Source organism: Gallinula chloropus (genome assembly GCF_964237585.1).
Source record: "Gallinula chloropus genome assembly, chromosome: 3".
NCBI classification, from domain to species: domain Eukaryota; kingdom Metazoa; phylum Chordata; class Aves; order Gruiformes; family Rallidae; genus Gallinula; species Gallinula chloropus.
In genome coordinates, this window is record NC_140087.1 from 21,434,836 (window position 1) to 21,451,687 (window position 16,852).

Here is a 16,852-nt window from a genome sequence, read left to right on the forward strand (position 1 = left end):
TGAAGTCGCCACAGGAAGATGTACCCAATGCTCAGGAGGTCTGTGGGAAGGGCAGGCACCTTTGCTTGCAGAAGACAGTTTAGCAGAACGGCCAGGATTCAGACTGATGGACAAAACCTATTTGAACAGCAAATAAATTTTGTGTGATAGCCTCAGAAGGTGAAAATGATCAAAACTAAGAGCTGTTTGCTGCTTTCTTTATTGAATGCTTAATAAGTTTTAATTTCTTCAGCTACTGGTTTTATTTCACCTTGAAAGAACTTCTTGTTTCTCGTCACCCAAGGAAAAAAAAAAACATCTTTTTGATCTTTTGTTTCTTTGATAGAGTATTTCCTCCCTTCCTTGAGGAGAAAAATGACCTGGGGATTCCTATGTGATCTGCTGAGTGGAGTGAATGAATACTCAACAGGAATTGGAAGAATTTGGGTAGCAGTTGTCCTCATCTTCCGCTTACTGGTTTACATTGTCGCTGCAGAAAACATCTGGAAATATGAACATGACGAATTTGAATGCAATATCAGGCAGCCTGGTTGTGAAAATGTCTGCTTTGACCATTTTTTCCCTGTCTCCCACACCAGACTTTGGGCTTTGTAGTTGATCACGGTCACCAGCTCGTCCCTCTTGGTGACTTTTCATGTTGCTTACCGAGAGAACAGAGAGAAACGCCACAACCAGAAACTATATAAAAGCCCAGGAGAGATTGACAGTGGATTGCTGTGCACTTACCTTGTCAGCCTGATTTTAAAAGCAGGATTTGAAATAGTTTTTCTTGTCCTGTTTTATAAATTGTACAATGGATTCCAAGTACCACGCCACGTGATATGTGACGTAAGACCATGTCCCAATACTGTGGACTGTTATATTTCCAAACCCACGGAGAAGACGATTTTCCTCCGTTTTCTAGTGGCATCTTCCTGCCTGTGCGCTGTATTAAATGTCAGTGAATTGAGTTACCTCGTTTGCAAGTGCTTCACACAGCATTACCTGAAGAGGAACATCAAGAAACATCAAGGCTCCAAGAGCAATTGCTGCAAATCAGAAATCATCGGTCACAAGGGACCAGCTGCTGCAGGACAGCTCCACAACAGCTCCCCGCCCTTGTCTTTGAGCGCAGAAGATGAGTGTGAAGAAAGCTCCCCAGTGGTTTGAAAGGAGGAGGTTGGAACCACCTTCCTGTTACACGAGCTGCATGTGGTGAAGGGCTTTTCCCGTCCCTGCTTTACAGAACTGAAAGGGAAGTTACGTAGGAAACACTTTGTCTCTGTTAGCTGCCCCTTAAGTGGGTAAATTCATTTGCATTATGGATGCCATAGACGGAATCATGGAGATCTGTTCGTGTTGAAACAACAGGTGTAGCGGCCTGAAAACCCCACGAAGCTTTAATATAGACACAGATGCTTTCAGTAGATCACGCAGGAACAACTGGTTGGTTGTTCTGAATGTTACACCATTGCTTTGGTACAAGCAGAAAGAGGCTTTTTATAGGCAGAGTTGGAAGAACCTGGGATTAAGACGCTGAATGATAAGGGGACGTACACCATTTGTCGGGTGGGTTGATCCAATAGCCATTGGAATAAACCATCGTCAAGAGCTGGTGTACAGTGGCTGGTGGTGCCCTGAGGCGAGCGAGCTGGGTGGTCACAACCCCATTCCACTGCACTACTGTAAAACATCTCCAAAAAAAGGAATATAAAGTTAAAACAAGAAGTAGGCAGAGCTGGTCTTTTAGCCATTTGTGGAGTGCTTCCTTCTGGAGGCATTGGAGCCCCTTACACTTCTTGGGGTATTTCTCATTGGAACACATCCCGGTACTTGCTCAGACTTGTGCAGGCAGACTTAACTTACCAGACTTAACTCCTGGTCACCTGCACCAAGCAGCTCCCGAGTTATTAAAATTTTTCTTCTGCTCTCTGGCTGTGGCCTTAAAGGGAGAAGATGACTCACTCCCTGTTCCCTAGGATCCAAGTAGAGTGAGCTGTAGTCCATACAATACGGCGGAACAGTAGCCAGCAGCCTTCATATTCAGCAGGCTGGAACCTGGTCCCTTTAGTAAGGTTGCAAATCCTGCTGCTACCCCTTCAGTAGACTTCCTTACCACAGAGTAACACGTGAAACCTAAAGATACAAAAGTCCTCCAGAAGAAACAAGGTAAAAAAGAACCACCTACTCCCTCCCCCCCAAATTTCCCACGCTCTTCACCACCACCCGCCTCTGCTCTTTGGTAGCTGGGTTGCTTGGGGTAAGGGGAAAAGGACAGGCATCAGGCAAAGCGTGTCTCCTGGAGAACCTAGGCTTCTGAGAAAGCAGAACCAGTAGTGCCTAGGAACACTTACATCATGGTAGTGCTCTCTCACTGTCACTGGGATGAAAGACCTTCGGTGGTAGCGCAGAACCTGATCATCACACACCCTTGGGAGAAAAGCCCCAGCCAATAAGCAGAGCTGCTGGGCACTGATGATTTCCATACTGGGACAAGGAGGCAACAACAGCAAAAGCACCTTCAGTGTTTCTTCACTCAATCCCTCCCTGCAGTGTTACTGCTGTGAGTAGGGTACGGGGGTAGCAGGGACAAAATTAAGACCGGATGAATGAACGGTGGGGTCTTGTCCGTGGGTTTCCAGCTTTTTTCTTCACCTGCTTTTCTAAAAGGTGAAGGGACACTTGCTGCTCCCGACCTGCACCGCGACAGGCCCCTCAGATACCGGCGTGCCAGCTCGCGGCCGGTTCAGCGTTACACCACCTACATGGACACAACGCGCTTCGTGCCACTCAGGACGCTTCCTGCTAAACCCCTGCACACACAGGACGCGTCTGACGACAGAAACGCAGCAGGAAAACGCTTTTGTGGCTGCTGGACGAAACCCACAAAGGAGCAGGTGAAGCAAAAGCTGCCACCCACCAGCCCTGAATGACCATGACCACCATGGTTCCAGTAACTGAGAACCCAAAGTTGTACCCTAAGGCATCATTTAAAAAAAAAAAAAAAAAAAAAGACAAAGGGAACACTATAAACATAAAAATGTTTCCAAAACAAGCGGGGCTTTTGTGTAAAATTACTGAGGACAGATTTTAAGACAGCATATTAATGAAAAAGTATTTATTAACTTTTATTTTTTTTTAAAAGCAAGGTTTATTTGAGAGAAAATGAAGAGAAGCAAACAGTTTAACCAACACAGGTTTCTGATTAAATTTGTGTATTAGCTGTTCTCTAGTGACAACAGGATATTTAGTCAAGGCTTGGAGGGTTTTAGGGCGTCCCCTAAAGCTCTGTGGCTGGTCAGAGCTTCCCACTTAGACCAAAAATTTTCCTGTGCAACAAGAACATTAATCTTTGGAATGCGTATACAAGGTTTAATTTCTGATTCGATTTTCAACAGCCATGAAATGACAAATAAATTCCAAAATCCACAGGTTCCAAGTCTTGGAGGATACTTCAGTTGTGACAAAATCATTACCTTACCGGAGAAATATCCTGAAAAATTATTATGGACCAACTCTGTGCAACCTCCGACTCACTCGTAGCGAACCACCCAAGCGGCTTTTCCATCATGTGCTGCCAGATTAGAGTGTTTGACAGAGTCACTAATGAAAAGGAAAGGGGCATCACATGGGGCAGCTCTGTCATGTTATTTGAACCTGAGAGAACAGAAACAAACCCACCTACTACTTTCTGAACCCTTGCTCCTGGACAGCATTTGGTCCCTCACCAGCTCCATCCTGTCCCCGCCTTTATATGCCCCGGTCCTTCAGTTTAAGTTTCGCTCCTCCATTCACCCATCCCTGAAGTCCCTTACATTTTTGGTTCAAATGTGTTTGTAGCCTCAGTCCCTAAACTAAAAGGCTTAAGTGCTTTTTTTCTCCGGTGTGTTCAACTTCCAAGTCACTCAGAACTGAAGAGACTTCAAGAGCTATGATTGGGGTTTTTTTAAAGCATAAAATCAGTGTCTCCTCAAACACATCACAATTGGTAGGAAACTGCTCTGAGCCTGTCCCAGAATGGACGAATAACACGATCCTTCCACACACAGTCATACAAAAATATTTGCCTTGTTCCTATTTCAGAGCACCTCTGCAAACATTACAAGATTCAAGTCTTGCAGAGACCCTTTCTTTACAACCCAAGTAACCTCCTCTCCTTCTGACAGATGTAGTGTGAAAAGAAGTCACAGCAAAAATATTTCCCTATTTGCTGATAGTTTCCTCCCTCTGCTCCCATTCCTAGCCAGGGGAGGAGCAGGGCATGAGTAGGAGCTCCTCTAGCTGGGGGAGGCTAAACTTAGGAGTAGCATGTTCCTGCCCGCACAGGTGGGAGCCCCAACTCACTCTTTGGCACAGAAAGTAGTTCACAGAATCACAGAACGTTAGGAGTTGAAAGGGACCTTGAAAGATCATCTAGTCCAACCCCCCTGACAGAGCAGGATCACCCAGACTAAACCACACAGGTACACATCCAGGCAGGGTTTAAATGTCTCCAGAGAAGGAGACTCCACAACCTCTCTGGGCAGCCTGTCCCAGTGCTCCGTCACCCTCACAGTGAAAATGTTCCTCCTTACATTCACATGGAACTTCCTCTGCTCCAAGTTGTGAGAGTACAGCTGACTGCTTTGCCTAGCTGCTTTCAGAGTGACTTTTAGGAGCACGGCGCTCTCGCGATCCAACAGCCGCAGCCAGGGGAATGCTCTGGGACCAAGAGTCCCCCTGCCCTGCTGAGAGCGACCACCGCAACACACGTGAGGACAGACCCCCTACTCTTATTTACAGAGTCAGGGCTCAGACCATGAAGGTTTCCTTACAAACATGCTTAGCCAGGAGAGGCTGACCACCCATTTAGAGACGTCTTTCAACCACAAAATGGCCTGCATGCTGCATCCAGGTGCCTCGGTTTGGCTACTTCCCCATCAGCATCCAGTGCTGCTTTAGCCGGCACAGCCCGTTCCTGATGCTGAGGAGAGGTTTAAAGGAAAGCGATGCTGCTCATATGTATCACAGTTCGCAGGTGTTGAGTCTTCAAGACAAGAGGAGGAAGGAGGAAGAGAGAGGGGAGAAGGCAGAGAGGGAGCAGGCAGCGCCCATGCATGTGGGGCACACCGCAGGCTCAGGTGGTGCTGGTGGAGCTGGGCTCGGCTCCTGCAGAGGCCCATCCCACCTGGCTGCTCCAGGGCCAGGGGAACAGCTCCAGGCTCCGGCGGAGGGGTCAGTTCAGGCGCGCTGCCCCAGCTGCAGCAGGAGGTTCTACACACCACTCCAGGTACAACACCTAAATGCAAACACCAAATCTGTTTCCTCGTGAACATTTGTAGATGGCTTTCCCAAACCACAGTGCCCTCTGCAGTCCATGACATCTTAAATCAGACCCTCTCTTCGGTCCCCCACTTGTTTAAAATAGGGTATTTTTTTTCTTAAAAAAGGAAAAAAGTACCACACTAGCTGACATGTTGGACAGGTTGTCAGCAACCACCTGAAAGAGAGTGTGCCACAGAGGGCACAGGCAATACTGGTATAGCACCTACTTTAATTGGATTAATTGGAATTCATTTGGGTAAGAATGACACAATATTAGAAGTTTCATTTTCAGAAATTCAAACCCTACATTCAGACCCAAACCTGAAATTACTTCCTGGGTCTTTATGACACTGGAAGCATTGTTTTTTTAACATAGTGTTCTAGTTAAACAACCTAGTTCTACAACAACTGTGTAGCCAAGTGGTTGTTTGCTACTCACAGTCTAGAAACTGCAGCCCCTGTGGTACCTGTCATTGGGAAGGTCAATGTAGAAACTAAGTCACAGAATGCAAAATCCTTCTAAAAATTAACAGTGGTGAGGTCTGTCAACAGTGACTACAGTGGTCAGGAACATCTGAGAACAAGATACTTCAGGCGAGCTTTGTGGATCCTCTCCAGAGGAGGGTCTCTGCCCTCTGCAGGGACCCCCTCTACAATCACCGCGGCTGGTGTCTGACAGCGACTCCATCCTGGGAGACCGTGTGGCCTCTGGTAGGCAGAACGTGGCGTCATGCGTGTCTAACAATCACCATGATCTCTCCTGGAGTTCAACCACAAGGATTTGTTTTGGCTTTCTCGCTCTCAGACCGCACCTTTGATTTACTAACTTGGCAGAGTCAGCAGTTTAGTCACTCGAGAGGGATGGAAAGCCAGAGGAGCGGTCAGGCTCTGCTCAATTGGAAGCACGGCCTTTCTGAGAAGGTATGCAATTTATAGCACCAGAGAGCAAAGCAAGGGCTATGCCCAAGCTGAAATGCTGTTGGTGTTTCTGCTCTTTCAGACATAATCCTCACTCTCACAGCAAGTCACTTCATTTGGTTGTAGGAACGTGCCCTCTGCACTGATATTCAAGTAAACTGTCAAAGATTCCAGGTGAGTAGCTAAAGAGCAATCAAGTGTAGCATTTAATGCAAAGCTTTACATGGCAAGACAAGTTTATAGAAAAGAAAAAGAAAAATATCCAGCCAATCTCTCCCAAGATAAAGACTATTTTGTATTACTGAAGGTAGGTCACATCCAGTAATGAGAATAATCCGAGACAGATTTTTGGTACCACGCAATCCAGCTGGGTTGTCCCATCCACGTTAAGCACAATCACACATGAAAACCAACAGTGAAGCTTCCTGGGTACCGCCAGCTCCCACCACCGCATTCACGCCTTTGGGTACCCAGCAGAGCGGGTACCTGTCGTTTCGGTTAGCAGCATAGAGAGGAGTCGCTCCCGTCCCGGGCACTGCCAGCGGCACCGCGTCTGAGGCTCGTTCCGGCGGGGAAAGAGAGAGGTGGCGAGAGCGCGGCCAGGCAGAGTCAGCGAGAGGCAGCGGAGCGCGGAGGGAGCCTATGCCATCGACAGAGCACAACCACCGAGCTTATCCGTAAGATCACAATCTCACTTCCCTTTCAGAAAGTGCCTTGTTTATTCAGTTTTTAATGGTATGGCATAAGGACTCACGTATTTTATAGATAGATAGATACCAAACTGGTATTATCAAAATAAACCATCTGTTTTATAAACCCACTATTTACAAAAAACGGTTTCTGAAGTTTTTTTGTTTTGTTTTTTTAACAAAAATTAAACTATACACCAATCTAAGTTACAGAAACAAAAATAACCTTTATAAGATCACATGTATAAAACAAGAAATGAAATGTGATTTTATTTAAGGCAATACTGGGCTACTTCACAAATCACCACCTCAAATATATACACTGCTCCACACTACTAATTTTCTATCACATTCACAACGGATTCTTTAATACCAAATATTGTTTTAAATCTCCAATGTAGCAAACTATTTTTATTCACATTTCCATTTTTTTATTATGGAATCATAAATGCTTTGTATCCAATTAAAAGCAATGAAAAATGTAACTATAAGAAAACTATTATATTTATGAGTTAACTACATATGAATATCATCCATTGATACTGGATGTTAAAATTTACAAAAATGAGAGTGTGTCAGTATGTTTAACCTATGAAATGTGATCTTATCCAGCTCCTCTCCTGTAAATAAACGCTTTATGCAAAATAAACTGGATATGGCAGACTTAGCTAGCTTTAGTTCAAAAGTTCTTAATTTAAAATGACCGAAGGACAGATTTAAAAACTTGGCTCACTTAGTTACAAATTAAAATTCCGAATATAAATGTGTAATTTAATAGTTTAGACTTACAGACTGCTGGTGGCAGCAAATGATTTACAATAATAAATATATACAAACAAAAAAAAAATATGTATCTACAAATAAAGAGTACTGTTATACATGAGCAGTGACCTGGTGAAAGATACCAATTCACAGACAACCCACAAAGATTTAGTTCATGGAAAGGACAATCTGATAGAAAGCTGAGGTTTTGATCGAGTATTTACAAAACTGAAGGAATTACTCTGTTCTTCAAGTCCCATAGGGATAAAAACAAATAAGAAATTTACATGACTCATGTCATGTTTTTTGCTAGGTTAAATCACTTCAAAATAAAAGAGCTCCACGTTACTAGCATGCTTGATGGCTTCCTATTCAAAATAAATTTCATTACAGGTCACGGTTAAACACACTGGGTTTTCAGTATTTTGACTCCCCTTCCTCGGGACCCACACCAAGTACTTTTGCAGCTGTAACCTCTGGATTATCCTCCCAGCGCCCTTCGAGTCTTCTCAGACTGACAACAGGTTTCATTTCCTGAAGCTGCTTCAGCGCCCGCTCAGAGCAGTCTTTAAAAGTCTTGTCTAGAACGATCTTTACGTTGTCAGCGCAGGGAAGCTGCGATGGGTTGGCAAAAGGTACAAAGGTTTCTGTTTCAGAACACGGCCAAGTGACGTTGTTACTGGCTACGGGGGTCTTCTCGTTGGACTTCCGCGAGTTCGAGTGGGACCCTTTTTTGGCTCCGCTGCTGTGGTAGTCTCTCTCGGTGTTTTTCTTTTGCTTCACAGCAGACTCTTCGAGGAACTTGAGGAATGACACTTCAAAACCCATTGGTTTAAAGGAGCTCCAGTCAAAAGCTGCAGGTTGCTCTTCGGCCGTTTGAATGGCGACGGCAGTCTCTTCCTCCCTGTGCGTGCTACTCATGTCAACGGGCAGCACTTCCTCAGCTTTTTCCGTTCTCCTCCTCTTATTCTGAGATACATTTTTTTCTTTGTTTGCTCTTTTTAAGTTGTTTGCTTTTTGCTTTTCTGAGGGGCAGGAGCTGGTCTCCTGCAAGTCACTATTTACACTGGAAGAGATTTTCCCTTGATTTTCAGCACTCGAGCAATCCTCGTTAATCAGCTTGGTAATGAATAGTTCTGTCAGTTCATCCACTTCATCCTTCTCACCCTTTTCAGTCTCCTTTTGAGGAGCCAGAGGTGTGCTTGAATCATTATTGCTCACTATCACACTCGGCTCAGGCTCTTTCACCTCGCTTTTTTTATCAGCCTCCTCTTGCTCGCAAGAGGCTTCCTTTACTTGAGAAACAGAGTGCTTTTTAGACACAATGAGAAGATTTCTGTGTTGGGAAGTAAATGCTTTGGAGAGTTTGTGACATTTGTAATGCCTTATGATGTTACTTTCGCTTGTAACTACAGACGAGCATCCTTTTATCATACACGGATACTGGGTTATGAACCTGCTGGTGCATTCCGACAGGGCATCGTTCCTCGCCTTGATTGAATACACGTGCTTGCCACGTTTCAGGGAATAAGCCTTATTTTCTTGAACTTGCATTCCTTTCGAGTTTTTGTTTTCCAAGTTCACGTTTTTCTTCCGTTTTGTTTTCACCGACAGCCTACTACCTTCCTTTCCTGACTTGCTTTTCAGTCCTCTCTGCTTGGACTTCAGGGGTTTCTCCTGATTGGCTTTGCTTGAAATGTTTTCCTGACCTGGCGTCAGTCTCCTGGGTCTTATTAGATGATCTTTATGCTTGTCATTATGTTTGTTAAAAATATGCCTCAAGAGGTTAGACCTAGTAGCATAAATACGGTCACAGCCTTCACAGTCACACTTGAACACACCGTCATCTTCCACTTTGTTTGGCTTTATCTTAATACTGTGATCTGACTCGAGATGCACAATGTAGTTAACATAGGCAGTAAAAGACGACTTACACTGAGACTGATCGCAGAAGAACCTTCCCACCTCCGGAGCCGATTTCATGTTCCCAATTTGCTCTGGGGTCATGTCGTGAAGCTTCATGTAATGTTGTATCAAGCTGGTAACTTCCTGGAAGATGCGAGAGCAGTCGCTCACCTCGCACCTGAACTCTCTGACAGCAGGTTTCGTTTCCACCTCATCGCGTTCCTCTTTGCCTGGCTCGTTCTCCTCCTCCACTTCGGCAGAGAAGGCAGGGAGGTCTGTTTTGTGCACAGCTTGGTAGTGAAGGATTAGGTTCTGCTGTATCGTAAAAGCTGCGAAGCAGCCCTGATGGACACAGCGGTACGGTCTGTAAGGGCTGTATCTCGTGGGAAACTCCAGAGATTTTGCTACAGGCTTCCTACGTTTTCTCTCCTCTTTTTCCTTCCTGTACCTCCGAACCTTGCGTACTTTGGGTTGTGCCTGTGCATTGGCAAAAGAGGCTGCATTGTGCTGCTCCGGTGGAACAGAAACCACCTGGGGAGGTTTTTCCAGTCTTTCAGGAATATTATTTTCTGGTGGAAGTTTTTCCAAGACTTTTACAGGCTCCACAACTTCCTGTATCTGAGGTTCTGTGACTAATGGAGGTGCAGTTTTGTTTTCTATTATTAGTGTCTGCAAAGTTTTTATTTCCACAGGTCGTGAGGCTGTGTTTACGGTTTCGTTCTGAGACCTTCTGCCATAAGGCCTTTTAATTTTTAGCTTTACCATCTCCTCTGTCGTAAAATGATGTACAAGCTGACAGTGTGCTCGGAGGTTAGAGTTTCTCGTGAATGTTTTTGGACAGGTAGCTACAACACATTTGAACGGGGCATACTTGAGTTGGTGCTTCTTAATTTCTAGTATCATTTCTGCAGTGTACTGATGAACCTTGCCATAGTGTTTAAATAACGCGTCTTTTGTCATAGCACTGTAGGTGCAGCCTGGATCCTGACATACAAAGGGCTTATTAACTTTATCACTAAACTGAATGTTGCTTGCCTCTGAGGACAGCTGGATGAGGGGTTTACTTTCAGTTGATACAACAGGAACCACTGCTGCTAGTGTATCTGCCGGAGGACACTGGGGAACAGTCTCAGGGACCTGAATGGGTGAATCATTTTCTAGTTTCAGTTTTTGCAAACGCTCCAAAATTTCCAGCATTTGAGTATCATCCTTCTGAGACATCTCAGACTGAGCAGAGCTGCTCTTTGCAGCAGTGACATTCCCCACGTGCATGACAAACTGTGGGGGAGCAGGTAGTTTTACACCGTGTGCAGAATTTACCAAAGCAGCTTGTGCATCATTTACTTGTGGGTTCTGTCCCGAAGCAGCAACAGTGTCCTGAACTTCAGTTTTCACCTCGAGTATCTGTGAATTCATAGCAGTTTTGATTATTTCCAGGGTTTTTTCAAAGTTCTGCATAACATTGTCTTCTGACATCTGTTCCTCCGAATTCACCTGCACACAAGAATTTACAGCCACCATTTGGGAATCCCCATTTTCAGTTTTTACTGTCAAAGGGGGTAACGTTGTATGAGCCTCGAGATTTGCTTTGAAGTTCTCTTTGATGCTGGCCATGAATATCTGATTGTCAACGTTATTGAGTTTCTGCGTGAGGTTTTCCACCACCGCTTGAGAGCCACAATTTGCCAGCAGGTTGGACTGAAAACTTTCTCCCTGTATTTGCACGTTTCCTTCAGTGCTTTTGGTCAGAAGTCCCATCATGGTCGTATTATTTGCTGCTACTTTCTGCGATATATTTGGTGCAAGCAAGGGAGTAGTCGCTTTTCTCTTCCTCTTTGAAGCACTGCTTCCCTTCTTATTCAAGTTGCTTGATCCTGAATTCTTGGGGCTACTTATAACTGAAGCTCGTGAACTGTTCCCTGCAAAATTTTGTGCTGCTGCAACAGCATTAGGAAACGAGCTAGGACACAAGCCGTTTTCCAGAGTCTTTATCATTAAGTCCTCCGTTGCAAAAACAGGCATGCTTTTGCATTCGTTTATGGGAGGAATTTTGGCATTGAGGGTCCTGTTTTGGTCTGTTAGCAGGGTACTGGGGTTGCAGACTGTCTGCAGCAGAGGGGATGTGGTTGAGTTGGGGAGAACAGCTGCATTTATCTGAGTCGTACCAGTGACGCAACTTGTCGTAACTACATGTGGAAGTACTTCTGTGTTATCAAAGGTACTCGGGATCCCTGCAGTTTCCAAGGCTTGCTTTATAATCTGACTTCCTTCCTCGTTCCCACCACTATTGAAGTTGGTCACACTGGCCCGTGGAAATATACTCTGCAGTAAGGCCGTGGAACGGTTTTCAGCTGCGAGTAACTGGAGGAATGAGGGATCTTTAAAGCACGTCTCTGGATTGAAGGCAGACTCCTGGGGTTGCTGCAAGTTTAATGAATTTGAAGAAAGAATCATACTGGCAAGCAAAGACTGTCCATTGGCCTGCAGGCCTTCTGGAGAAATTTCTGATTCTTCAAGAGGCTTACAATAAGACCTCTTAGACAAGTGACCACCGAGCGATCTAGGATTAGTGAAAACTCTGAAGCACCGGCTACAGATAAATTTGCCATCTCTAATTATTGCTGGCCACTTTGCCCGCTTGTTATGTTTTGGCTTCCTTTCTTTCCCATTTGGGCCCCGGCCATGATCTGCTTTTGCCTTTTCTAAAGCTGAAAGCTGAGAACTAGTTTCATTGAAGTTGTTTTCATTACTCAGTCGTGAAGGAAATATCTGATCAACCGTTTCCTCTTTTGGAAAAGTAGAACTAGCATTTCCTTCTAGCTGCGATGAAAAGTTACTTGTGTTATTTTCCAGTTGTGAGAAGACTGAATTCGGAGGATTCTCTACTGACGAAGGGAAGAGAGACATCGGGCCGTTTTCTGCAGGCAAAGGAAGAAAAGGGTCTGAACTGCCATCAATATTCAGAGGCATAACTGTTTTTGCCAGATCATCCAGCTGGGAAGGTAAGGTTGTACCAGACAGACTTTCCATTTGTGAACATAAAACACTCTCAGGCTCACTTTTAATACGTGTAGACAGGCTTGGGTTTATAACACTTTCCACTACAGGCAACATAGGACTGGCCAAATTCTCTAGGTGGGTTGGGAAAAGCGTACTGGAGACATGTTGCACTTGACTGGAACAGGTGGGGTTGAGGTTAGGTTTGTTCTGTGCAGCAAAAGTAGCACCAGGGGGGTTGCTCACTTGCGGCGGCATGAGATAGACGATCTTCCCGTCGCTCGGCACGTTCTGCGGGTTGCTGGATTTTCGTGGTTTCTTGTTCTTACGCTGCAGTTTAAAAGCAGCATATTGGTCAGGGTGTGCTGCCTTCATGTGCTTGCCAATGCTCTGCGACGAGTTGTACGTTCGGGTACATCCCTCAACCTGGCAATTAAATTTCTGGATTGGGGCTGCGGGTGACACAGCTGGAACTAAAGAGTTATTTACGTTAGGCTGCGAAGGAATAAATGTAATACTTTCCAAAGTTTTTAAAGGCAGGTTATACAGATTAGCTGCAGCCTTAATACTGTCTTCAATTTCAAGTTTGGAAATGGGTACACTGTTTCGATAGGCTGCCGGAGCCTGCATGCTGAACGGATTTACAACGCTCACTTGTCTTTCTAAGCTTTTTGATTCAAGGGCTTCTGGCTTCAGTGTGTCTGAGGTCACAGAAATATTCTGAATATTCTGAGTCTGACTGAGACAGTCTTCTTCCTTTCTCTCTGGGAAAACTGGAAGACCGGAGTCAACTGACGAGCACAACTGCTGGGCTCCAGGTTTAGCAGTGTCTATTTTAGCGGCAGCGGCAGCCAATTTACCTCTTTTTACAAAGTTTTCTCGGATCTTCTGGTTAACAGCAGACATCTTAATGCTGCTTGCTGGAATCGCCCCTTCTGTCTTCACTGAGCCTGTGGGAGGCTGCTCTGAACCGGCATTAGGCAAGGAATCACTTTGCTGCGGCACACTCATTGACGTGTTTACACTTTCAATTCCTACCGGTTCTGCTTTGATTTGATTCCAGACAACACTTTCTCCTTCGGTAAAGCTATTTTGGTTGTCAGCTGGAGGAGATGTCAATTCCTCTTTAACAGCAACTCCATCGGCATTTTCACCGGCTTTAGAAGGCTGACTAAGATCAGGCTGATTAGCCTGGCTTTCAGGCTGCTGCGCTTCCTCGGGCTGCTTGCTGTGATCCTCAACGTGCTTCTCCAGTTCGTTCTGAGAGCGGTACACCTTCCCACAGCCCGTGACCTTGCAGGTGTAGGTATTATAGTGTTGTGCTTCGTGATCGTAGAGTAAATAGGCTTCAGAAAACACTCTGCCACATTTAGGAAACATACACTTCGCTCTGAAGACTTGATGCTCTTTCCTGTGCGTCAGCAGCTCGGCATAACTGTTGAAACCAGCCTTACACTTCATCTGTATGCAGATATAAGGCTTGCTGCCACAGTGCATTTGCAAATGGTCATTCAGGTGAGTAACACTTACAAAATGTCGCCTACAGTACTGGCAAATGACTTTTTTGCTTTGCATTTCAAGGAAACGTTTTGCTTCCTCATTGTCTTTATGCCCTTTCGCGTGTGCTATTAGATTTTTAAAATATTTAAAGCCTTTTTTGCAAAACGTTACAGGGCAGGTGAATTCATTAACAGGGAGTGGCTTTTGAACTGGCACTATCTCTGGGATGTAAGGTTTATCTTTGTCATCATTTTCATCATCGGAGCCATCATTATCGTTAAACACAATGAAGTCTGTTGAATAGAGACTGTTCTTTTTAATGGGTCGCTGCTCCTGTTTGGATACTGAGTCAGTTTTCTGATTCTCGTTGGCAGTTGCTATTTTAGGAGGTCTTCCCAGTCTTCTCAGTGGTTTCATAGCAGCCAGTCTCTCCTTGCTGGACTTTTTAACATGTAAAGTTACATGGGGAACAAAATTTTCTTTAGAATTAAAATTTTGGGCACAAATAGGGCAACTGTAAATCCCATCTTTATAATGTTTTTGTGCATGCCTAACTATTCTGTGACCCAGGAATTCTTTGTCACATAACACACAATACTGCATATAAGCTTGCCAGTTTCTAAATCTAGCCGATATGAACCCCCTCTCTCTGAGTTTTTTAATTTCTCTTTTTTTCTGTTTTTCATCTCTGATACCCTTAAGGAGGCTTGTAGCTTCATCAAAAGTGCCAGCAAGCCCATTCACAGAAGTTTCTTTAGTCTCTTCTTGGCAATCCTCCACCTTCTCATACACTTCGCTATCATTCAGTTCGTCTATCGATGATACGATGGATGCCTCCTCTCCCATAAGTGCCAGACACTGACGCTTTAGAGTTTTCCAGTCCCAGAATTCTGGATCAAAAGGCCACTGAGTTTTCAGTACAAGTAAGAGCTCACAGCGCAAAGAATTTGGTATTGGAAGATTTTCTTCGTCATACTTCTGGTCAGGCTGATTATACAGCATTTCAACAGCATAATATGCATCCACAGTGGGTTCGAGAAGAAATTCACTTAGCTGACAAGCACGTTTAACCTCCAAATCATCTGGAAGCAAGCAGGAGATAGTCTTGCAAATAGAGATCTTGACATCTGTGTTTTCACTGGATTCCAAGCGCAATGCTTTCACACACAGTTCAATGCAGGTTGCAAGTCCAGCACCATCAATCTGTAAAGCAAGACTCATTTTAGTACGTCACCTTTCCGTAACACTTTCTGTATTTGTATAAAATATCCAACCCTGAGTGTCAGAAAAAATGCACCTGAAGTTTAATAATATCTTTTGCTTTAAGAAACAGTGGTTTGACTTTAGATGCTGTTCATTTATTTGTATAATTTGTCTTCATGCTACCCAAAAAATGTGAAAGTCTACGTATAACTAAAACACAAATTAAGTGCATGTTCTGTCTAGTTTGAGGACTTTAGGACTGTCTGGTAGAGGTGCTCAGTTTGTATTAGAGCAATACTGAGCCTTTTCTATGAAATAAAGCCTACCAACTCTGTCACAGTTGTTGGTGCTGAGACTCTATGAAGCATTAAGTTAACTCTGAGTAGAATTCAAATGGTTAAAAAGTGCTATAGCTAAAGAGAAGCATGTGGTCTTCAAAAAGATCTATAATTTGCAAATCACTTAAGGTATAAAAGTTTATTTTTATTTTAAGATTCGGCCACTTCAAAGTCGATTGACCTCAACTGAACACATGGCTTCATTCCAACTGAAAGTATTAAGTGTAGTTAAATGTTCCATCATTTAAGTGTTTCAAAGGTCATGTGGTCTTTTCTCATTCTTACCCTCAGGCAACATAAATTACATTTATGTCCACTTTACAGTCCCTTTATGCTGCCATGGATGCACACAGAGGCTGTGGTACACATGAGAATAAAGTCCAGTGAATTTATGAATGTACAAGTCTGCTACCCCCAATTTCTGCCATCAGTGAAATTATCCACAGCTCACTAGAGAAAAAAAATCAATATGGCATGGAGCAGACAGAGCGCTTAATACCACAAGAGTCTGTGAAAGTTATTGTTCTCCCCCTCTCTAACTCCAGTTTAGGTCAGATCTTTGGGGGGAAAAAAAATAATCTTTAGGATTAGAAGCCCATGATTAGCTACACCAGACCACTGAAAATGGAAAAAAGGATTTTTTTTCTTCTCAGAATTAATATACGTAACTAATGAAACTCCCCAACTAAAAGCTTTTGGAAGAGCTCAATTTAGCTATAAACATTAAATAGTGCAACTACTAATAAGAGGAAACTAGGAAAATTAGATGACTAGGTTAGCTGAGACAGATTATCAGAGTTTTTAATACAACATTTAATCTAAACCCAGAAAAGTAAGTATGTAATTTATCATCCCCCCTCCCCCCAATTCTTAAGTGGCAATTAAAAAGCTTTTTTCCTTTTTTTCTTCTTAAACTTTCTTTAATTTTCTTAAATATTATTATACAGCCTTAATTTCCCCTTCTCATAAGCTTTTCCTCTCAATTTTCTGTAATAGTGAAGAGGAATGTTAGGAATTGCTAACAGAAAATGTCTCACTGAGAGGACATGGCCAATAGTAGAGGTTAAAACCTCAGCTTTAGTTTTTCCTTCATCTCAATTGTGGCATCCAGCTCTCCTGTTTATCCCCTATTTATTTCCCAAAGGAACAGAGAATTTTAATGATTCAAAATGAATCAACTTACAGTTTTACCTGCAAATGAAGTTGCTATGGCCCTTCCTAAAACCAATCAGGATTGCCCCATAGCTGATGCTACAC

The 16,852-nt window shown here is 43.8% G+C and overlaps 2 protein-coding genes across 2 annotated transcripts in view; one reads left to right on the forward strand and one right to left on the reverse strand.

The window, feature by feature from the left end:
• Nucleotides 1-339: 339 nt before the first annotated feature.
• Nucleotides 340-1,149, forward strand: GJB7 (gap junction protein beta 7; the record flags this gene model as incomplete). Its single annotated transcript, XM_084262349.1, is given in 2 exon segments — nt 340-591; nt 595-1,149. Coding segments are annotated over 2 exon segments (792 nt in total). The 5' UTR covers nt 340-354.
• A 6,580-nt stretch (nt 1,150-7,729) lies between these two features.
• The window catches only part of ZNF292 (zinc finger protein 292), a gene marked incomplete at its 5' end in the record, with an annotated part of 51,865 nt that continues 42,742 nt past the window's right edge, over nt 7,730-16,852 (reverse strand). The window contains one exon of the mRNA XM_084261431.1: nt 7,730-15,257. Within this exon, the coding sequence (XP_084117557.1) occupies nt 8,070-15,257 (7,188 nt within the window). The 3' untranslated portion in view covers nt 7,730-8,069. The remainder of the gene's footprint in view (nt 15,258-16,852) is intronic.